The sequence below is a fragment of the Aspergillus mulundensis genome, assembly GCF_003369625.1.
Source record: "Aspergillus mulundensis strain DSM 5745 chromosome Unknown scaffold_2, whole genome shotgun sequence".
In the NCBI taxonomy this organism is placed as follows: domain Eukaryota; kingdom Fungi; phylum Ascomycota; class Eurotiomycetes; order Eurotiales; family Aspergillaceae; genus Aspergillus; species Aspergillus mulundensis.
The window spans coordinates 1,001,970-1,023,245 of record NW_020797890.1 but is presented as its reverse complement, the minus strand read 5'-3'; the positions used below and the strand labels follow the sequence as shown (position 1 = coordinate 1,023,245).

Here is a 21,276-nt window from a genome sequence, read left to right as displayed (position 1 = left end):
ATCTTGTATTTTTTTTTATTGTGGGATTACTTCATGTTGGAGTTGGGACGGATGTTGATCACGTCATCTTGGAAACGGATATACCCGGAGATCTATACGAATGCCGGCTTCTACATTGTTGATAGATAGTCTGGCTTGCTGCTGGTGGCTTGCTGCTTTAGCGCACAGCGCCGATAAATACGATGCTCGAACGACGTCTACCTCTCTGTTCTCCATAACGGACTTATGGTCTGTATGACTTGTCCTCATCCTAGGTTGGAGACGTTCTTGAATCAAGGTTCAACTTGACGTTATCCCTTGCAGAGCACTTTTGTTTCCTTTCAAGGTTAGCTCTTGAATTATATATAGCCTTTGTATAACAATCATGTACATAATAACTCATTGAACAATCCATCTCGACATTGACGCTTACTGCCCAGCCTCGGGTACTTGTATTTGTAGATACTCGACGGGCACATGGCCCTACTTATCAAGTACCAAATCGAGCACCAAATCGAGCACCAAATCGAGCACACCCAAGTGTACCATGGAGTACATCCAAAATGTTCACTTCGCATTTAGGATCCAACCCAAGAAGCTGCTCACTCGAATACACCTCAACATATACTAATCTACATATTCCTCCCCCCCGTAACCCGAATCGTCTCCCCATTAACATAACTAAACAACGGACTAGCAACAGCAAGGACACTCCTCGCCGCCTCCTCCGGACTCGCCGGCCTTCCCAGCGGAATATCCGGATACGCAGGCTTCCCATCTTTCCCAGCCCCCTCCTTCGCCGCAACCTGCTGCCCCGGAATCCCCAGCGCAACCTTCGTCCCGTCGGGCGTCGTAATGAACGCCCCCTTCTCCTTCGCAGCCGTCAGACGGGTCTGCACGAACCCGAACGCGATCGTGTTAGAGCGGACGCCGAACTGCGGGCCCCATTCTTTGGCGATGGTGCGGGTTAGTCCGACAACGCCGGCTTTTGCCAGGGCGTAGTTTGCTTGCCCGCTACGCGCACATCTATTTGTTAGTATTGGGTGAGCAATGTGGGAGGGGACAACGCACGCATTTCCATGGATCCCACTCGTACTCGAGATATTGATGATCACGCGGGGCTCCCCGTCTTTAACCCGGAAGTACTTCGCCGCCGCGCGGATGAGCTTGAACGGCGCCGTGTTGTGCACGGCGATCATGGTGTCCCATTGCTTGTCTGTGATCTATGCCCACTTCAGTATCCCCGTCACATTGCGCCGCTGGCAATCTGGCAATCTATAAGTAAGAAGCCTCCACATGCAGAACATACCTTATGAATAACCCCATCCCACGTAAAGCCCGCATTGTTAACAATAACATGGATCTTGCCGTTCCCGAATTCAGCGGCCCTGTCAACGAGCGTCTGGATGTAGGCATCGTCCAGGATATCGCCGACGACGGCGACGGCGCGGTTTGGAGACGCCGCGTTGATGGCGTTGACTACCGCATTTGCTTTTTCTACCGCCCCGACGACGTTAGCTTGAGTTCTGAGGACTGGTGGATAGATGGATCAGCGTACCGCCGTCAATGTCAGCGACGACGACCTTTGCGCCCTCGTTTGCGAACAGGCGGGCTGCTTCCGCGCCGATGCCTTGGCCGGCGCCGGTGATGATCGCGACTTGATCGGCGAGCAGGCCGCGAGGGTAGTTTAGGTGGGCGTTTAGTTGGGAGAGGCGGGAGGACATGATTACGATTTTTATGGGTTGGATGTTTGAGGAAGGGTGGATCGCAAGAAAGTTGGGGGGCGGAGTGATACTATGTAGTTGGTTATAGTTGCGGGGGGTTTGCCGAGGCCCGTTACGGTGCAGCCGAGAGCCGTTCGGTTGAGCTCAGTGTTGCCGACTAGTAGAGCAAAGGCCACGGAGTTCTTGAAATATAAGGTGCAAGGTAAAGTGTGTCATTAGATTACTATTAGTGACGGTGATAGGCTAGTAGCTGGGTAAATTGCAAAGACATTCTGCCTCGGACATCGCATGAAGGAACGTATCAGTCATCGCCTCGGACCCTCCAATAATCTGCTGCAGCCAGTTCCCTCCCAGTCCATCCTCGAAGCCGGCCGCTCCCTTGAGGAGCCCCAGCGTCTCCTTGCAGAGCAGGAGGCGGCCGCGGATGAGGAAGCGGCGGACTCGGCGCGCCTCGTCTGCGCCCATCTCATACTCTCCGTAGCCCACCTCGCGATGCCCCTCCCTGGACTGCGGAAGGAGCTCATACGAGGTCCAGTAGTCTAAGAGCTGGAGAGTCAGCTCGAGGGTGGACATGCAGAGGATAAGGCTAGTATCGTTGGTGCTATGGTTGTCCTTGTGTCCGCTTGGGCACTGCAGGAATCCGCGACACACCGAGAGCGCTGCTTGCACGCCCTGGAGCATCTGATCAAACCGCAGCTGGGCTGGGCTGACGACCATCTGGCGGAGATGATCATGGTAAAAGGCTAGCGTCTCCGAGCAGTCACAGGTTGGCCGTAGGGCACTCGGGACGTGTACGGCAAGAGGAAAGCTAGTCAGTCCTTTCGTGATGAACTCTTTTTGTAGGAACGTCGGTGACATTGAAGCCGCGCATGGGCTATCAGCCATCGTTTCTCCATAGAGCGAGGGGTATTCGCAGTCGGCTAGGAACATGGAAGCATCGGGTATCTCGCCCATCGGGCTTTCCAGCGGCTGGTCAATTGGTAGACTCTGCGCAGGTTAGCGCTGTAAAGCATGCAACGGGTAGGAACTACCTCGGTGTCGCTGCGCGCGAATCCCGGGCTCGATATGGCTTCTAAGTTCCGTTTGGGCAGTCGATCACCCGAAGTAAAAGCAGCCTTGCTCTCCTGCAGTTGCCCCAGCTTCCGGAGCGTGGATCGATTCTTGCTCCCCTTGGGCTTGCCCGACCGGTTGGCGACTCGGTAACGGCACGGTAGCCCATGGCGGAGGCAGCGAATGCACGTATCCTTTCCAGACAGATTGCACTTGACCTTGGACTGTCTACAGTTCTCACAAGCAGTCCGAAGCTTCGGTGTTTCTCCACTAGCGGAGGAGGAACCGGATTCCATCGATGAGGGTAACTGGTCTTGATGTTATGCAAAAGGAGTGGTCGGCAGTCAGCCAGGGAAAGAAAAAGCACAACTCTAGGCTGTCAGCCATGTATCCCCCAAGCGCTCTGATTATATAGACATGACCGTATATATCGTCGAGCTCAGTTATACTTGACTGAGGACCCGAGCACAGACATAGTCAGCCGTTGTGAAACCCAAGAATTCCGTCTGATCCACCTCGCATGGCTCCAACCAACTGCGATTTATGGCTAATCTGCACATCTCAGCAGTCCAACTGACACCAGCCTCCAGAAACCTAAGCAATCCAGGCCAATCATCGTGCATGCCGCTGGTTCCTGATAGGAGGCGAGAACAGCCGTCCAGGCCACTGCCTAAGCACGGCAATGCCGATGAATAAGCTTAGGTGCGACGTTGTGTACAGCAATGTACAAGCAGTCGGGGACAACTCTCCCAGCGTGTTGGCCATGAGTTCCAGGGAAATTTCCTTCATCTTGAGGGTACCCAATAAGAACACATCCTCTGGCCGAGGAAAGCATGGAAAGCATACTCGGGAGCAGGCCAGCGCACCATGTGAGTTGTAACCAAATGCAGCAAGTCGTCCCTGTTTTTAGCTTGCGACACCGCACAGGCAGTGAAATCACAGGCCTCGACAGCGCACCTTTCTTGCAGCTTCTCTCTATTACAGCCTCCTTTTGCGGTGTACTAGGGTTCTTTCGCTAGGTGGTCCCCAATTTAGGGCAAACTCAAGACTACTCGCAGTCGCACAGTCAACCCTCTTTGGTTGGACAAATCTCGTATGGTGAGCGTCAGCGCGAATTTGTCACCGTCACCACGTATAGCATGCTGAGATTGGATCAGTGCCAAATTCTGGACACCAAGGTAACGTGCTATCCACCCAGCACTTTTCTTTTTGCCTGTTCGTGTGATCAACACGTTTTTGCCGTCCACGAATCACAGCAGATCTTTATAACGGACAGCTTTCTGCAATCCCGCTATGCCTATAGTCAAAAGCCCTGAAGAGCCCTGTCAGATGAGCCACCGCGGCGCAGACAACAAGCACATGAAAGATCTGATGCGAGCTGCCCCAAAGATCGAACCTCCCTGGTCGCAGCCGTTCGGGGACTCGGGCTGCATATATCCCCGCACCCAGGATGTACAAAAATCCCTGAAGCAGAAGCCAGCCGAGGCCTATCTGCCGCATCATCTGGTCACGCCCGTAGAGCTGCAGACCGTGGACGACGGGAAAAACCGCTGACAGGCCCATACCAACAAACATGGCTGCACGGAATGGACGCCAGCGGGGGGTCCGGAACTGGGGGAAGATCGATACCACAACGCAGCCAAGGCCAATCGTGCATATCATGGACCAATACAGCCTCTGCAAGTCAGGAACGCAGTAGAAGCCGTAGTAGACGCTAGGTACAAAACTACCCACAATCAGTCCTACAATGCCAATGTAGTCAAACGTGTTGCCAATGCGTGCCACAGTCGGGGAATGGTTCGAGATGGTATGGTAGAACGCCGACATCCCCAGACAAAATGCTGCTCCCGCAAAGAAGCAGCCAAAGGCGTGGATATCGCCATCGGTGGCGGTTTCATAGCGTGGGGCAAGGGCCCGATAAAGTTGAAGAGCGGCAGGGATGGCCAGTACAGATGGCAATAGATGGGAGTAGATGTTCACAGTCTCGTTGTGAATATATGTCAGGGACTGGAACGAGCCGAGAAACGAATACGATGCCGGTCGATACCCTGTATGGATATGCTGATTATCGCGCTGCCAGTGGGGCAGATCGTCCCAATGGACGAGCGATCTGATAGCCCGGGGGGGATCTTCCAGGACTGCAGTAGCAACAGAGGCTGTCTGACAGCTTCCTGGATCCTTCTTATGGCTTTCGGTGGGACGACGCTGACGAGGTGGCATCGCGAATAAGCAAAGAAATGGAACGTAGAGTAGCGTGACCAAGTAAAGATAGCCAATGCGTAGATGCAATAGATGCAGTAGATGTCCGTAAATTCTTCAGGGCCTCATAATGAACAACGAAGATGTATCCGAGTAGAAGATGGAGAAGAATAGTTGAGCCCAACATGTCTACTACAGGATGTTGGGACAAACAGGGCAAACGAGACAAACTCGGCAGTCGGACCCGCAGTCTGGAGGCCCACTTTGCATCGTGCCTTCCCCGCGGTCTCATCGTCACGAATGATTCGCATCACACAGACTGTGCCATGTATCGCACAAATATCAGCTGCGAGACGTCTTCATTCCTTCAGAGCCCGTCGCATACACTCGTTCTCTGGTGACGGAGGCCCGGGATTCATATCCTGCATACCATATCTGACCTCATTCTACGGAGTATACCGAATGCCAGTTCGGATTAGCTGCAGCTATGAGTGGTCGAGCTCCTCCAGCGAAATGGCCTCATAGTCGTCTGAAACCGGTGGCGGACTCCCTTGAGACTGTGGGATTCGTGTCAAAGGGAGATCGCAAGTATGTGTCTAACGACTAGTCCGAGGCACAAGTTGACCGATTTGACCACACAGATTGCTGGACCACAAAGCCCAAAAGGACTATTACGACAAGATTGTAGCCAGATATATTGAGTTCTGTGCTCGCCATTCCAAGAACCTAGATGCAGCCTGGTTATCTCTCCCCCGAAGCGCCTCGAACGATGCGACGAAAAACCCGCCAGCTTCCGTTTCACAATCCACCAAATCGGCAGTGTCACCCGGTCCCTCAGCTGCCACAGAGTTGTCCACCCTCCTTCTCTCCCTTCGTAAGCTTCGCGAGGCCGTATTGGCCACCGCCTCGACCACCCCAATCGCCTTCTCCCAGCGCGTCCATGTGTTCTCCATCAAGGTCTCCATCCAAGCTCGACATCCACCGTCCTACTTTCCTTCCCTGCGCCACCTTCTCGACGATCTTCACACCCCTTCCAACCCGTTGCCGGAAACTGAGCTAAAGTATCACACCTCGTACCTCATTCTGGATTATGCGTGCCGACAGGAGGATTTGGTTGCCGCTTTTGAGCTGCGCGCCCGTGCGCGCAGGCAGTACAATTTCCACTCGCGCGAGGTTGACCAGATCCTGCAAGCCATTGCACATGACAACTGGATTGTATTCTGGCGGGTCCGAAAGGAGGTCGATTCTGCCATGCGCGCAGTCATGAATTGGGCAGAAGACAGGGTCCGGCGACATGCTCTCAAGGCAGTTGGTAAGGCGTACCTCGGCGTCGACATTGCGTGGATCGTCGAAGGCTGCACTGGAGACTCGACTTGGACTTGGGAGACGCTGGCAGAGAGAGAAAAGCTAGGCTGGGAGAAAGAGGGTGACAGGATTATCATCCGGAAACCGAGGTCGAAGCCTAGACCCGAGGGCAATCTTACGCCCATCCAGGAGAAAAGCACGGGTTGATTACGATATATTTGTTAACTGCATAGCGCTCCGGAGCATTGGTGACGGCGTTCGGTAAAGGTATTGGTCGTAGCATTTGAAGTTATTCATACATACCACACACACTGTACCCGCGTTCAAGTAGCTAGCGCCATCACAACTTGAAATCTGCATTCAAGCGATCTAGGTTTGTATGACCTGTGACTGGCTGTTTGGCAATGTTTTCGACAAGCGTATGTTTCAGTTGTACAGCTTTGTCAGAGCACAGCTCATAGACGGTCGCCAGATTGAAAACAAGACTGGAGAAGGAGTGCTGTTCCTGAACCAAGGATTCCAAAACCCCGCGTGCCTGAACGGTCAGTATATTAATCCCTGACTCGTACAACAGGTCAGCCACATACCTCACTTAAGCGGCCAGTATACAAGAGACACACAGCCAGATTCTGGGAAACAACCGCCTCGTCCGTTTCTCTGCTCTTGTTGCCTAGAATATCGCGCCATTCGATAACTGCATCGTCATAGCGGCCCTCAGCCATACTAAAAAGAGGCTTGAATATTGCGTCCTCGGTATCCGCCAAACCCGCACACAATTGCCTCGCAGCATCTACATCGCCAATGGCAAGTAGAAGAAGTACCGCTCTCAGCTTTATAGCATCGTTGGCTGACTCCGTGATCCTCAAGCTCTCCAGTGATCTCTTTGCCGCGTTAAAATCTCCCATTTCAACCAGTGCGTTTACCGTCCGCACCCCAAGATCAGACAGCCTCTGTTTCCAGATTTCACGTTCCGCTGGATCGATGTCTGGACGCATGATCTCCCTGCGAGCTTCGAGTCCGATCTCGTACAAGCCTCCGATTCCCCTGCGCGGGTCTCCAAATCCGATACTTTGCAGCCGGATGGCTAGAACGCGGAGCGGCCACGGCGCGATATGTTGAGAGGAGCTTGATTCGTGGTCAGGAGCATCGGCCGCTTCAAGTTCGGGTTCTACGTAGTAGAACGTGGAGCTTAGGTCTTCCAGCGCCTTTGACTCTTGGGCTGCAATGTTCGTATTTCCGGAGAGCTCCAGGCATGCAAGACGTGTGTAGAAAAGCGCAAATATCAGCTTGGTATCCGTCGGGGATATCAGAGGTGATGTTAGAATCGTGCCACTTAGGTAGGCCGCTAGAAGGAAATGGCCTTCAGCCAGGAGTCTTTCGAGGGTGACGAGTGACGAAGCCAAACTCTCATCAGACTTGGGGGATATAAAGTCCGACCGCAAGGCATGCGGGATGTCAACTTGTGATAGAGAATGATAGTTGTCATAGCGAAGAAGAAACGAGAGGTCCTTCTCCAGTTCTGGTGGAAGTTCTGGGGCTAGAGGGTCCAATGAGCTGAATGATTCTCCCGTATAGATCCCATAGTCTGCCGCATTTTGATGCAATGGTGTGGGAATCTTGCTTAAGCTCTCAACCTTCAGAGGGCTAGTAGTAAATGTCATTAGCATCCACCAAGAGGCATATACTTTAGATTACGCTTACTCGTCTGGCTGGTCTAATGGCCCTTTGGTTGAGCTACGCGGTCTTGATGCTGGGTATCTAGTTAACTCCATGGGTTAGGCAGCAAGATAGCTGTTCAGCTCTTACATCGGGAGACATTGCGGCCGTGCTTGTGGCCGTCCATGGCGTAACCTTAGTCTGCAAGTTGAAAAATCCAGCGTGCCTAGGGTTCTTTGAAAATAATATGGGTGATATATATCAAAGAAAAAGTACCAGACTGAAACCGAACACAACTTCTAGACTGACCGAGAAATGAGGTTATTTAGTTCCCCAACGGGGATCTGCCTAATCTGGGGGCGCGATTCTGCCCGAAGGCGGTGAGGAGATCGGCGAAGATGGCAAGTTGGCCCCGTTTTTGTTTGTTGCATCGCCTTTGAAACATCTACAAGCCACACTTGACCTCTCTTTATTGTCTCATCCGTTCAACTTCAACTCTTCACCCCGTATCCTCCTAATCAGCTCAGCTGCCCTTTATTTTTGAGATAAGAGCTATTGAATCTCCATCATGTCGGTTCTTACTGAAGAACTCCGCTCCCGAAACTTTAGTACGGCGATCATATCAACTTGTTGACAGAAAGCAGGCAAAGCTAACAGCTCAACCTTCAGGTATCTACGGTCAATGGTTTGTAACCTCTTTCCGTCCAGAATATCGTTTCTTTCCCTCGTCGTAATGTTGCGCATCGTCGAACTCTTCGGATGAATCATGGTTGCCTGGAATCTCAACTGGATATGCTTGGCATTATTTGCGCTGGAAATCCCCGGATAAGCGCCTGCTATTGAGCATTCGCAGACCTCCATGCCCTCGACAACTCGATATAATGCCACTGTAATCTCGAAGTGGATTGCTAACCTGTTGCTGTTAGGACGGGCGTGCTGTGCATCATCCTGTGTCTTGCCGTCGGCATCGCCAACATTTTCTCCTTCAATGCGGTGCTCATCGTTTTCAGTATTCTGTGCATGTAAGCCGACGCTCAAACTGCTTTACCGTGCGTCGAAACTAATTTGTTCAGTATCTCCGGCTGCATCCTCGTCTTCACTGAAGTGCCCTTCCTCCTCAGAATCTGTCCTACATCCGCGAAGTTCGATACCTTTATCCGACGTTTCACAACCAATTGGATGCGTGCTTCGATGTATCTCATTATGAGCATTGTTCAGTGGCTTAGTCTGCTGTCGAGAGCTTCGAGTCTGCTCGCCGCGGCCGTTTTCCTCCTCTTCGCTGCTCTTTTCTATGCGCTGGCTGCTCTCAAGAATCAAGAGTTCGTCGGTAGCAAGACCCTGGGAGGAGCGGGCATCGCGCAAATGATCGTATAATGGAGCACCATCAATGCCCCTGGACCGATTCGTGCTGACATTAGTCCGCGCTTTGAATTGCCTCGTATGAAGGAAGGCAATGAAAATGAACTAGAAAGGACGTGCTGAGTTCTACCTGTGTCCACTGCGCTACGATTACGAATTGACGCTGCTGTTCTCAAGCCCCGTTTCGCTATTCAAGATTTTGTACTAGTATCTCGTGTTTGTTTGAGGAAGCCAGGCCTTGTCTGAGACTCGAGTTGGCTTTTGGAGCACTTATCCCTGATTTCCACTTTGTATGGGTCGGATCTGCATTGTTATATTGTGTCTATTTCACAAGGCCTTGCTCTCGATCGTATGTGATTGTTATTGGCTGGTCAGTGCTATACTTGTTCTACTGTATACCCTAATACAAACATCCTGGTGATGACTATCTTTGACCTAGAATACCTCGAATAGGGCGGTAGATGGAATTCCATTCATGCCTTGCCTCATTACTCCTTTACTCCCAATACTACCGCACCATCCCGCAGATCTTATGCATGCCATGCCTGCTCGCAATCATGGACTATGGAGTATATATCCGTCGTCCATTCAGGCCCGATGGCGGGCTAACAGCTCAGGGATGATAAGACATGTCACATACCCAAGGCACAACCTCGTGCTGGAGATGGTTATCAACTAATCATCACTTACTGCCATTGTCCCGGTCCGTGAAAGTTACCTCGGCGTCAGACCTGCGTGAATAACCTCTGACAATGCCGTTGCGCATTCATACTGCACAGCCTCTTCCGCCGTATGGATCTCGCTGAGCACCGGCCGGAAGTGACAAGTAGCAATGGGTATACTTCGTAGCCCTTTGACGTCATGGAGATGTATGCAAAGCAGTGGGTCAACGGCGCGTACGGAGTACAGGTACCTTTACAGTACTCCCAGATACCCCGTTTTGAGAAGGTGCTGTACGGAGTAATACCAGGGAGGGCGGTGTATTTCTTCTGTATTTCTTCTTCTTGTTCTCCTTCGTTTCACGCTGGAATCTTGCATACATTGCTGATGTACCTCGGTGAGTAGTTGCAAGGCTCCCAACTCTATGGGAGGTGCTTAAAGTATGCTCACAGATGGGAGCCCATGAGACATGCCTACAATACCTGTAGCCCTATCAGTAGATAACTCACTTGATCCTTGCCGTTGCCCTTACCCCTGTACCTGTCCTAGGTTGTAGGTAGAGGAGTTTGATCCAGTTGCCGGGACAGGACAGATTCCCTGCTGGGATCACGGGGTGGGAATGTCCTTGCGGGAAATTTGGCGAAAGATAGGCGCCGGTCTACATATGTCTGAGGGATGCTAAATCTGATACGGATCTCAATGCACGAACATACGAAGTATAATGGTAGGGGACTTACGGGACAATCGATGGAGATATCCACCTCACTTTCTTGCTCAGTACCAAGTTGCGGACGCTCGAGAGCTCAACTGAGCTAGGGCTTTCTCGCCAATGAACTCTGCAGCCCACGACATTCTGGTTCTCTCGGAATCATTCAGCGTCACAGCTTTGTTTTTCCATGGACCAGGCTCGTGTATACGTTAGATTTAGCCGAGGAAGAACTATACGAGCGTTCTACGTCATTGCCTAGAAACAACCCCTCAGCAGCTACCCCGCATTATCCCACGAAACGACTTTCCTCGTTGACCTGGGTATCTTAGCTTGGAGTGCGACATGGCTGGCCAGGGGTGGTGATGGGGGAATGATTATTGCAGGAGAAACCTGGTTCATACAACCCCAATCTCGGTCGAGGCAGTGTGATGAGACGCCTGGTTGTCAAAGCGGGAGTCAGGAGTTAGGACTGATCGAGTGTCCACGGACCACGCCTCAATGCTCACCCCGTGGCCTTCTGCAGGTGAGGTTGCAGTATCAGTATGTGATAGTTGGTCTAGCCCTGCGGCGCGTCAAGGCAGCGATGTTTTGATGCCGCTTAGTGGCTTGAGACAACTCGGCGGAGGACTTTTGCATCCTGAATAGCGGTAGTTACCTGTTGACCATGTGTGATATGGGAGATAGAGAGATAACTATCTTCAGAGTACTCGCGCCTTGAAGTCATATCAGTAAGTCCCAACAACAGATAGGAGATCAACCTATGAAATGCCTCGGCTTGAAATCGATTGAAGACGACCGGCTCAGGCTGAGTCACAGCCACAGACCGGCTGCTGTATCCTCGATACGACCTGAAATAAATACATCCACCAGGAGCGGCTAGGAACGGGGGATCCTCAGGCTCAAACTTTTCTGGGGCTAATAATATCCGTAATATGCCCCACTGTAGCCCGTGGAACGAGGTGCAAATTACAGTCTTGGATTAAATGTGTATGCAAAAGTTGCTCTTGGACTTGGTGCCACACTGTTAACGGCCCATTCATAGTTTGTAGAGCACAGCTTTGGCAGGTGCTTCGCGCTCCATGGAGAAAGCCCTCGTGCCGTCCTCAAGTTGCGGTTCCTGTGGCGGAGAGCTCAAAGGCAGTCTAGTTCAGGAACCGCACACCGGGATGGTGGCCGTACTTTGGGAGTCTATACTTCGCAGTTGGCAAAACTTCGATCCTCCACGATGATTGTGGCCGCGGTCACCAGTGCAGAGGCAGCAAACCAGCCTTATGTGTGCCCCACGTGAGGTTCCTGGAGCTGGTCCGCCCCCAACTCTTTCAAGGGGGGCTTCCGGCCCGGGGCGCGCAGGGGCACAATATACTGCCTTCTTGGAGTGTAGAGGCATTCGCAACGTGGCTTGGATGCCTACAAATGTCACTCTTTGAGCACTTTCGTGAGGCCAGCGACAAATCTCAGGCAACAGCCAACAAGATGCCATAACTAGCTTACTGTAGATATGAGACGGGCTTGAGATAACTTGATATTGTCCAATGGCGCGCTTCCATGGCACACGAACGATTCTATATTTCTGTTCCTGCGTACGGGGTAGGTGCTGTTTCCTGTGTTGTGAGATTCATCGAGGCGTGATTAAAAATTGAGGCAATCATGTCCAGGATGCTTGAGGCCAACAACCGACAGCACGTTGTCGACCGTTTGATGAGAGGGCTCCAAGTAGCTGGATGCGGTGAAGGAAAGCAGAGCTTTGAGGGTTAGGCTATAGCCCATCCCATAGAAGGACTCACGGTGATCCCCCGAAAGTGTGGCTGACCGCTTCGGGTGATGTGGCCAGACACCGACCAGTCAGGTGCAACTTGATAATCCACACCCTGCCTAGGGCACATGTTTTGAGAGTGCATCCAGCGGTCCTGACTTCAGATTTTTACGGACAGTGAAGTCAACTCATTCGTGCCAGGATATAGCGTGTTCGCCTTTGATGGGATTCCATGAGCACCGAATGGTCTCTGTATAAGGCTGCCAATAATAATGTCAGTGACGACAGGGACGCTGACCTGCGCAGCTACCCCACTCAGCAGGGTCTTGGACTCTTCGATCGATCCAGGCCTGTGATTCAGGCCATGTGCATGAAGCAAAGTTTTCAAACTGTACGCCGGATACAGCTTAAGTGATAAAAAGAGCTGATACTTTGTTGTGGCCAACTATATCCGTAGCAGTACTCTGTAAAGCAGGCCGGCCAAAATTGATATGTGCTTCCAACCGGGCCGGGTCTAGCCCCGCTTGAACGGAGATCTTTGAAGGCCATGGCGAAGAACTTCAGGTGAACTGATAAGAAGCACTGCAAGGAACTCATACTCGAGAGAAAACCCCCTGGGCTCTGATCCAGACCATATGAGCGATTAACGTTGTCTTGATAAAGAAGCAGGCTGCCGATCTCCGCGCCCCTGGGCACAGTCTCTGAGTCTATCATGCCTTGTATCTGGCCCTTGAGTCAATGCGGGATGGCCCCAGGATGGCCCCAGGTACGGGATACCTTGGAGATTTGGCTCTGAGACGTTATGCATGCCAGTCAAGAAAATGCCTCATCTGAGACCGAATGGCGGAAAACAAAAATTTGGCGACCGCAATCGGCCACGGACTTTCTAAAACGGAGAGAATGCGTTTGTCTTGTCACAGGTTGCGCAAGATTGTAAGGCAGCACTTGTATAGACAACCCCTCATAAGCAGGCCCGGGAAGTTGATGCTGTTAGGGTGTTAGAGCTGCTGATACTCCGTAGAGGTTGTTGCAGTAATGCTCTCTGTCCGTACTCCATCAGCCTGAAAACTTTAAAAAATGGCAGTGCAGTACGGGGTCCGCGTAATTGCAACGAGCGAATCTGTTGGCTCACAGCCCCGAAACGGTCACCATACGGTTTCTAGACCCAGGCGCGGCCCTGGCATGGCGTCAGAGCACGTCACGCGCGGGCAGAGTGGGCCGTGGCAGCAACAAAGCGGTTAGGCGGCGTTTTATGGCCACCGGGTTTCGTACATGGCCGTAATTCTGGTTTTGCAGCTTCAAGTCATACATCATCTGCTGCTCCTGCTGCTCCTTTTGCTTTGCCCTTTCAATTTGTTTCAATTCTCCAGATCTCCTATACTGCCATTCTCGATACTCTTCCTCCACAATCTTATACTCACGTTTGCTGAGCTCTCGCATTGCTCTACCACTTGATAGCTTCTCTCTACCTTCCTCGGCTATCACAACTACTATATCTGTGACCAGTGTCTCTTCGGTGAGTGCATCTCTCGAGATTCCCCCTATATCACGCTTCAGAAACGTTCCCCAGAGTTGAAAGAATGTTGCTCCTGTTTTCAGCTGCTCCGCGGCGGACAGGGGCATCCTATTATTGGCTTTCTTTATCTTATCTATAGGACAATGCCCTGTTTGCACCTGGCCTATGCAGTTTCCCCTCCTCGTGCTCGTTTCGGGGAATTTGAAGCCAAAGCCTATTTCATATTGGCCCAGATAAAGGACTGGCAAGCTCTGCAATTCATTCTGATTGTGTTGTTGCGGGCATTCCTCCTATACCTCGTCTAGTGCCAATCGTCAAACTGCCACGCAGCCTTTCAATTGCTGGACAGTGCCCGATAAGCTAACCAGTGCTCAGTTCTAGCTCCGCTCGATTGACTTCACATACAAATTCATAATGACAACGCAAACGGGCCCCGTCATACCCCCTCGGCCAGCGAGGTCACCTCTTGAAAAGTCCGCAGACATGCCGAAGATACCTCCCCGTCCTACCCAGCGCATTGATCGCACTGCGTCCCCCATGGGCTCAAATTACGCACCCTCTCCTTTAAATGAGCCTCCAAACGGATCGACCTTGTCCAAAACTGTTTCCAATGATTTGCCCTCTCGCCCACCTAGTGTGGCGATACCATCGCTCGGCGAAGAAGGCATTGAGTACCAGGATTTGGATGCCCTGAACGCTTCGGACAGCCAACATACTGCCCCCGCGGAGACCCGGAATGTGGCTAGCGATCTGAAGCTCCATGCGCCTCGACCTTCTCTTCCCACCTCTAGCGCCAAGGCCAAGGTGCAGGCCGTCACCCGCACGGATTCCAGCCAGGCTGCAGCTGCAGGGTTTGGAACGATAGGCTCAGCGGAGCAGGATGAGCAGTCGGAAAGACCCGTCAGATCCATTTACTCTGTCCAAGGTTCGCGAGCGGCCTCCTCGACGACATCTTTCGAGCGCCCACACTCAATTCATGATGAGGAGCATGGTATTCCCGAGATTGGTCAGCGAGTTCCAATGTTAGCCAATGCCGGTGATGTACAAGCTCCTTCTCCCAGCCCTTACCTGGAGCAGCCAAGTTCGCGGTCTGGACGCGGTCACCACCGAACTCGCAGTGGTCGCGAGGCTTCCCTGCCTCCGGGTAGCTACGGCCTACATGGACATGGTGTGCCCTCCAACGACAAGTTCGAGAAGGCCTGGTATGAGAAGCATCCAGATGAATATGTCAAGGAGGAACAAGGACAGTACGGATCCGGCGTGGGTACGCCACGACCCGATTGGGCTTTGAGTAGCGATGATTTGAACAAGATCGTTCTCGGCTCCGCCATAACTGGTTCAGGACTAGGTGAGTCTACATAATTGCGATATATGGTGGGGTTGTGCTAACGAAAGTTCAAGGGACGTCTCCTGCCATTACCGGTACACCAGAAGAGGAGGTCGGATACCTCGCATCTGATGAATACAGCCATCGCCTTACATCTCCTCCGCCAGACTCAAAACGTGACTCCCGTCCTGCTATTGAGTCCCCTCTAAAGAATGCAAGCGTTCCGGCAGTAGACGCGGGTGAACAGAGTAAGGAAAAGCCTAGCTTTATCCACATTGACGAGCCGTATCACCACCGCGACCACCCTGATGGTTTCGCTCATACGCCAGATCCGGAAGAAATCGCTAGCCGGGCACAGGGAGAAGATGATGAAGAGCCGATTCTAGCTGCTGATGAAGTGCGCCCTGAATCTGCTTATCTGCACGCTGCAGTGTCCCCTACTTTCAGCCGGAGGGAAAGCCATGATTACGAAGGCCGGAGTCGGACTCCTAGCGTCAACGAGAGTCGCTCGAATAGCAGAAATGCCACCCGTCGTGGCAGTACTCCTGCTCTAGCCAGGTACAACTCTCATGAAGATCACGCGCCCCTCGAAGATGTCGAGGAGTACGAGCCGCTATTCCCCGAAAATGAGTCGAAAGAGAACAACCCCATGTCCGCAGCGGAACGCTTCAAGAAGCGCCCAGACATGCTTAAGCACCGATTCCCAAGTGAAGATATTTGGGAAGACTCGCCCAACAGTCACCAGCTTCTTACCACCGTATCCACACCGGATATTCCCAAGGAAAGCCGCTTCGAGCTCCCGGAGCAAGAGGAGGCGCGTAAAAGTCGTGAACCCAGTATCGACAGCCACCAGGTTGCGCAGCGTATCTTGAATGGAGAAGAGCCGACGGCCTCCCGCCCGGGTCTCGCAAAACAGAGGTTCCCTAGTCGGGATATTTGGGAGGATGCTCCGGAGAGTCAAACGCTTGTGACTACGATAGAGCCTTCAGAAGAGAAGCAGGCCACGAGCCCGGATGTGCCATCCAAACCAACCATCCCAGCCCGCCCTGAGAAGAAACAGCCTCCTCAAGTGGATGCCTCGACGAAACCGACCTCTCCTGTGGAGAAGCGACAGCCACCCGTTATCCCTGACAGACCCAAGCCTCAGATTCCTGCACGACCAGCAAACCGCTTCTCGCGATCGAATGGTGAAGAGGCACAGGACGCGTCCGTCAAATCAAAACCAGCTGTCCCGGCTCGCCCAATGGGAGGCAAAATCGCTTCTATCAAGGCGGGCTTCCTCTCCGACCTGAACTCCCGTCTGCAACTTGGCCCGCAAGCACCTCCAAAACCTCAACCAAAGCAAGAAACCCCCGCTGAAAAGGGTCCGTTAAGTGACGCTCGAAAGGGCCGAGCTCGTGGACCCGCACGGAGAAAGCCTGCTGTCGAGAGCACCAGCCCCAGACTGCCGACCATCCCCGAGATCAAGATCACAGAGACATGGAACGTTTGGGAAGTTCGTGAGGACGGCAAGCTAGTTGTCGGTGACGGTAACAAGGGCGAGCAGTCTAGCACAACCTCGACCTCATCAGATCCCTCGGGTTGGAACACCCCGATGGCACCGCCCTTGGCTCGAAACATGTCAGGTGGTGCAGTCGATCCCCCAAGACAGCCCGTGAAAGAACAAGTTCCCGAGTCAACGCCTACAAATACAATTCCCGAGTCAGAACCAGAGCCCGCGGAGGCGGAACCTACCAAGGAAGAAGAACTATCATCTACCATACCAGGTGGCTTTGACTCCTCGGAGGAAAAGGTCGCGATACCCTCCGCCGTCTCAGATGACAAGGTCGAAACTGTTCCTGAATCGTCAGAAAAGCCAGTGGATATTCCCTCCGCTGTCTCAGGCGACAAGGTCGAGGCCGTCTCTGAGTCTCTAGCTGTCGCCGCCGATGGCAAGAGACCTTCCGACGGCGACGACGCTCTTTCGGCATGACGCGTCTTGTTGATTCCGTCTTCTTTCTTCTATCTTGTACTCTGTCTGTCTTTGTCCGTCGTACCCATGTCTCTCTTTTATTAGCCTTCTATCACGAGGGAATGTATCTAGCCTACCCCGAATAAGTGTCTCGCTGCGTGCTGCAAGTACTGCGCACTCCATTTAACCAAATCATGACCCGAGTTTGACTCTTACCTTCATGCTTTGGCCTTGACGCGAGCCCTTGGTTGTATACTGTATGCGAAGCAAAAATATCCAGTCCAGATTAAAATGGCTTAACGGCCTCACAGGGGTTGGGTCTGGCGGCCTGGCCCTGGCGTATTCGGATTGGAGATTTCTATTGACCCCCGGCCATGTGGGCATGCTGCATGGGGGCTTGAGGGTCTAATTGGTCAAGATCGCATGCCTCTTTGTAGATGGACTGGTCTACGTATCTAAACTCGTGCGCTATGGGGCAAATCAAAGCATGATATTTCATCTCAATTTGGTCATGGTTTCCTGATTTAACTGCGCGGCTTAACTGCGCGATGCCTCTAGGACATACAAACGCCAGAACTAAAAAACTGGAAAAGGACGATGAAAGGTATGAAGGCGCAGACGGAGGGACGAGCCTCTATCCTGGCCTAGATCCATGCTTTTATTTCTTTTTTTGACATTTGGGTATCTTCGATAAGAATGATCTGAGTAGATCGCAAAAATTCTAGCTAGCAAATAAAACCGGATAAATAGGCAGATTGGGGAAGAATAGAATGAGATGGGCCTGAGATCATAGGACCAGGGTGGTAGTGGCAGCCATCAACGGCTCGGCTCGAATGAGAGAACAAATTAACTGAGAGGAAGGTTCTTCAGCGCTCCCTTTCCATCTTTGATCCATTCTTGGTCAACAAGGCTCTCACGCTCGGTGTAGAGTTGCTTGTAAGCGCCGCGGATTGTGCCGTCGCTGACGTGAGCGACTTGCGAGATTTCCTTTGCGGACTTGGGGTGGCCCATGAGGTATGAGGCCATGTAAATGCACGCCGCGACAATGGAAAGTGGCGAGCGTCCGGCAAGATTTCCCTCTGTAGTTACGCGATCCGACAGTGCCGACGATACGCTCGTAACTTGGAAAGGCAGATCCAAAAGGTTGCAGAAACGGCTGCAGAGGTCGCTGGGCTTGGTAGAGGTGGTTGCAGTGTAGGCGTCGTTAGGGTCGGGAACGCCCCCGTTCGACACAACCGCATTAGCCCGCTCGAGGTTCTGGCTAGTAAAGAACTTCTCCAGAGCCTTGTAGATACGTCCGATTTCCTTCCTTGAAACCTTGGTGACAGCGAAGATCTCAGTGAAGGTACGAGGAACTTTGCACTTGCGGCAGGCGATGAAGATACATCCGGCGATGATAACGTCCTGCGATTTTCCCTTGAAGGCCTTTGCGTCGTCAACGATCTTGAACAAATATTTCGCAGTGTCTGCCACGTTTTTCTGTATGTTGAATCCATCACAGAGTGCACCAATCTCCTTGTATGCAGCGAGCAGGGACTTGTTCGCCTTGTCGCTCGACTGCTTGTTTTGCGCACGGTATAAGTCGCGAACCCGGCCGGAACCACCACTGGCAATTTGTGTCTCCAACTGATCGCCATTCAGAAGCGGATTTGTAGCATCACCAACACGCGACGGATCATCGTTGTTTTGGTCATCGTTCGAAAAGGTACGCCATTCAGAGTGCATGTCAATCTCTCGATCCGCAAGAACCAAACCACAGGAGCCGCAAACCGTCTCGTGAGAGCCGGGGAATTCCAGATTCGGGGGCACTTCTTTGCACTCGGGGCAGATGACATGGGCGGATAAATTCTTCCTCCACGGCGTCCCACCCTCTTGAAGAGCTGCACCAGAGATAGCGGCCATTTTCTTAAGCGGTCTGACTTCCTTCGATTCTTCGCGGGGCGGTTTTGACAGTTTCGACTTCTTGACCGAAAGCTTATTCTTGCGGGCGCAAAAACGAATGAACAGTGGCGAATACAGGTTGGCGATTATAATCCGTCAACGAAGGAGAATCGAGTAGCTCGTTCTCGGTAGTAGTAAAGAATGAGATGGGACCAGCGTCGCAAATATCGAGAACTTGTCTTTCAAGTCACGTCTCTGCGGCACTGTCTTTTGTCATGTCAGCTCAAAGCCTAAGCGATATGAAGACGATGGAAATAATCTGGTGGATTATGATGGAACAAAGCCTCATAGTAGCAGACAAAGACCATGACTTGAAACCATATTGCCACCTGGATGGTGCTTTTCCACCTCTCTGAAGCACTGGAGCCTCAAATAGATGTGAACAAAGAGCAGGATGTCAGGCTGTTCAAGTGATGCTTTACCTTTCCGGAACTGAGACTGGTTTCGAGAACCAGAAAGCACCTAAGCGGAAGCACACAAGAGGAGGTCTGCGAGATGACTCCAAAGAGCCTTCGAAGCCTTGAAACCAGACTTCTCCGACCGCGATAAAACCAGTCAAGGTCTCCGTGAGTGAGCGATATCTCACGAAAAAAGGGTCACAGAATCTGAGATGCTGCTGCAATCGAGTTCGTACGAAAGCGGCAACAGCGAAGCTTCAAGACAAGAAAGGCCGTGCGAGACAGCAAAATGGTGCGAGGGGTTGGAGGAGGGAAGAGGTGGAGGTGAGGTGAAGGTGTTGAAGAGTCACTCTTAGTGCTAAGATGCAGAGCCGCAGCCCGCGCTGAGTCATCCGCCAAGCCGAAGACTCCCGAGCAAACGTCCAACCTCCAACTTCGGCTTCACGGATGAAAGCATTCCTGTTCTCGCAGATTCTATCCTTGAGTCCTCTCATCTACACTCCCGCCACGATGATGTCTCAGTCTCTCAGGGCCTCGGTACGTCCTTTCCTGAACTGCTATACCCGGCCTCTTAGCTCGGTCTGTGTTGCTAACTCCTTTCGTAGTCCTCCCTCTTTGCCCGTGTCGCCCGGCAGCAGGCCCCCTCTGTCGCTCGCCGCACCTTCCTGACCTCCGCTGTCCGTCGCGGTATGTGCATCACCCTCTTATTACACGGACCCATCAATTGCCCAACGTATAATCGGCGCAGTTGGGGCTCCCGCGGCAAGCCAACAAATTCTAACATCCTACAGCCGACCCTGTCCAGGATCTCTACCTCCGCGAGCTCCGCGCCTACAAGCCTACTCCCATCAAGCCCGGCGATGCTGATGCCCACGTCCAGAAGTTCAGCGCTCCCGCTGCCCCCAAGTCTCCCGAAGAGGCCAACCTCGCCAACGAGCTGAGCTCCTACGAGTCCCAGGAGGTCGATGTCGAGGGTCAGGCCGCTACTGGCGAGTCCGCTCCCGCTGAGGAGAGCTGGTTTGAGGAGGATGAGGACGACTCTCATGCCGCTCACTAATTTCTTTTATACTGTTAGAGAGCAAGGTCCAGGAGGTGGACCGATAGAGGGATTGAGACTCGATGATGTCTCCTGCTGAGCTCTAAAGAAACTCTGTAAATTAAACCTACTTGGAGCATATGAAATTTCCTTGAGTTGTCATATCCATTGGCCCATACCCAAAGTAGAGCAATCCCGATGTCGGCCTGGGGTTGTTTGGGCGGGTGGGGGTTTTTGATATTGACAGATTTGACAGCACTCCCACTATCTTTCAATGCCCGACTCAAACTAATCGCGCGCCCAGTTAAATTGGCAGTGGCGTGAGATTACAGGGTTCGAGGTGAGTTACAATGACTTAATTGTACGACACGCTGTAGTCATCACGCCGCTCATAACGGAGATCTGTAACCCCAGTGTCCTAAAATAATCCGCCGAACAAAAGAAGCAGCAATGTACTGGTTCGTGTACGGGAAATTGTACCACTTGAGTTGAAAGTAGGGATTTCTATACTATCAAGGGCAAAGCCAAGCTAGCGATGTATGGCTGCTCCAGAGCTACAGGGCTGCGTAGGCCGCTAGGCATCCCTTTTCCGCCAGCGCCTTCACTATTTCGGGTAGTCGAGAACCTCACTCCGCATTCCTGCGCGATGATGCATGTGTAGTCTACCCGGCTCCGTTGGGCCAACCCCAAGTGAACTAGTACAACGCCGAATT

The 21,276-nt window shown here is 52.3% G+C and overlaps 8 protein-coding genes across 8 annotated transcripts; 3 read left to right on the top strand and 5 right to left on the bottom strand.

The window, feature by feature from the left end:
- Positions 1 to 611: 611 nt before the first annotated feature.
- DSM5745_03013 (SDR family NAD(P)-dependent oxidoreductase) lies at positions 612 to 1,703 on the bottom strand (the record flags this gene model as incomplete). Its single annotated transcript, XM_026745029.1, has 4 exons — positions 612 to 993; positions 1,051 to 1,202; positions 1,289 to 1,476; positions 1,538 to 1,703. 4 exons carry the CDS (start codon positions 1,701 to 1,703, stop codon positions 612 to 614), a joined length of 888 nt encoding a protein of 295 aa, XP_026605895.1.
- Positions 1,704 to 1,946: 243 nt separating this feature from the next.
- On the bottom strand, positions 1,947 to 3,049 carry DSM5745_03012 (uncharacterized protein; the record flags this gene model as incomplete). The annotated part of the gene is made up of 2 exons (XM_026745028.1): positions 1,947 to 2,690; positions 2,735 to 3,049. 2 exons carry the CDS (start codon positions 3,047 to 3,049, stop codon positions 1,947 to 1,949), a joined length of 1,059 nt encoding a protein of 352 aa, XP_026605894.1.
- Positions 3,050 to 4,016: 967 nt separating this feature from the next.
- DSM5745_03011 (hemolysin III family protein) lies at positions 4,017 to 4,973 on the bottom strand (the record flags this gene model as incomplete). The annotated part of the gene is made up of 1 exon (XM_026745027.1): positions 4,017 to 4,973. The coding sequence occupies one exon, from the start codon at positions 4,971 to 4,973 to the stop codon at positions 4,017 to 4,019; it is 957 nt and encodes a 318-aa protein (XP_026605893.1).
- Positions 4,974 to 5,439: 466 nt separating this feature from the next.
- DSM5745_03010 (uncharacterized protein) lies at positions 5,440 to 6,464 on the top strand (the record flags this gene model as incomplete). The annotated part of the gene is made up of 2 exons (XM_026745026.1): positions 5,440 to 5,540; positions 5,594 to 6,464. The coding sequence occupies 2 exons, from the start codon at positions 5,440 to 5,442 to the stop codon at positions 6,462 to 6,464; spliced, it is 972 nt and encodes a 323-aa protein (XP_026605892.1).
- Positions 6,465 to 6,597: 133 nt separating this feature from the next.
- Positions 6,598 to 8,100, bottom strand: DSM5745_03009 (uncharacterized protein; the record flags this gene model as incomplete). The annotated part of the gene is made up of 4 exons (XM_026745025.1): positions 6,598 to 6,792; positions 6,845 to 7,901; positions 7,959 to 8,007; positions 8,064 to 8,100. 4 exons carry the CDS (start codon positions 8,098 to 8,100, stop codon positions 6,598 to 6,600), a joined length of 1,338 nt encoding a protein of 445 aa, XP_026605891.1.
- Positions 8,101 to 14,324: 6,224 nt separating this feature from the next.
- On the top strand, positions 14,325 to 17,209 carry DSM5745_03008 (Aim21 family protein; the record flags this gene model as incomplete). The annotated part of the gene is made up of 2 exons (XM_026745024.1): positions 14,325 to 15,258; positions 15,312 to 17,209. 2 exons carry the CDS (start codon positions 14,325 to 14,327, stop codon positions 17,207 to 17,209), a joined length of 2,832 nt encoding a protein of 943 aa, XP_026605890.1.
- Positions 17,210 to 18,034: 825 nt separating this feature from the next.
- On the bottom strand, positions 18,035 to 19,090 carry DSM5745_03007 (transcription factor SUA7; the record flags this gene model as incomplete). Its single annotated transcript, XM_026745023.1, has 1 exon — positions 18,035 to 19,090. One exon carries the CDS (start codon positions 19,088 to 19,090, stop codon positions 18,035 to 18,037), a length of 1,056 nt encoding a protein of 351 aa, XP_026605889.1.
- A 950-nt stretch (positions 19,091 to 20,040) lies between these two features.
- DSM5745_03006 (ATP synthase subunit H) lies at positions 20,041 to 20,584 on the top strand (the record flags this gene model as incomplete). The annotated part of the gene is made up of 3 exons (XM_026745022.1): positions 20,041 to 20,064; positions 20,133 to 20,214; positions 20,319 to 20,584. 3 exons carry the CDS (start codon positions 20,041 to 20,043, stop codon positions 20,582 to 20,584), a joined length of 372 nt encoding a protein of 123 aa, XP_026605888.1.
- Between the last annotated feature and the right edge of the window lie 692 nt (positions 20,585 to 21,276).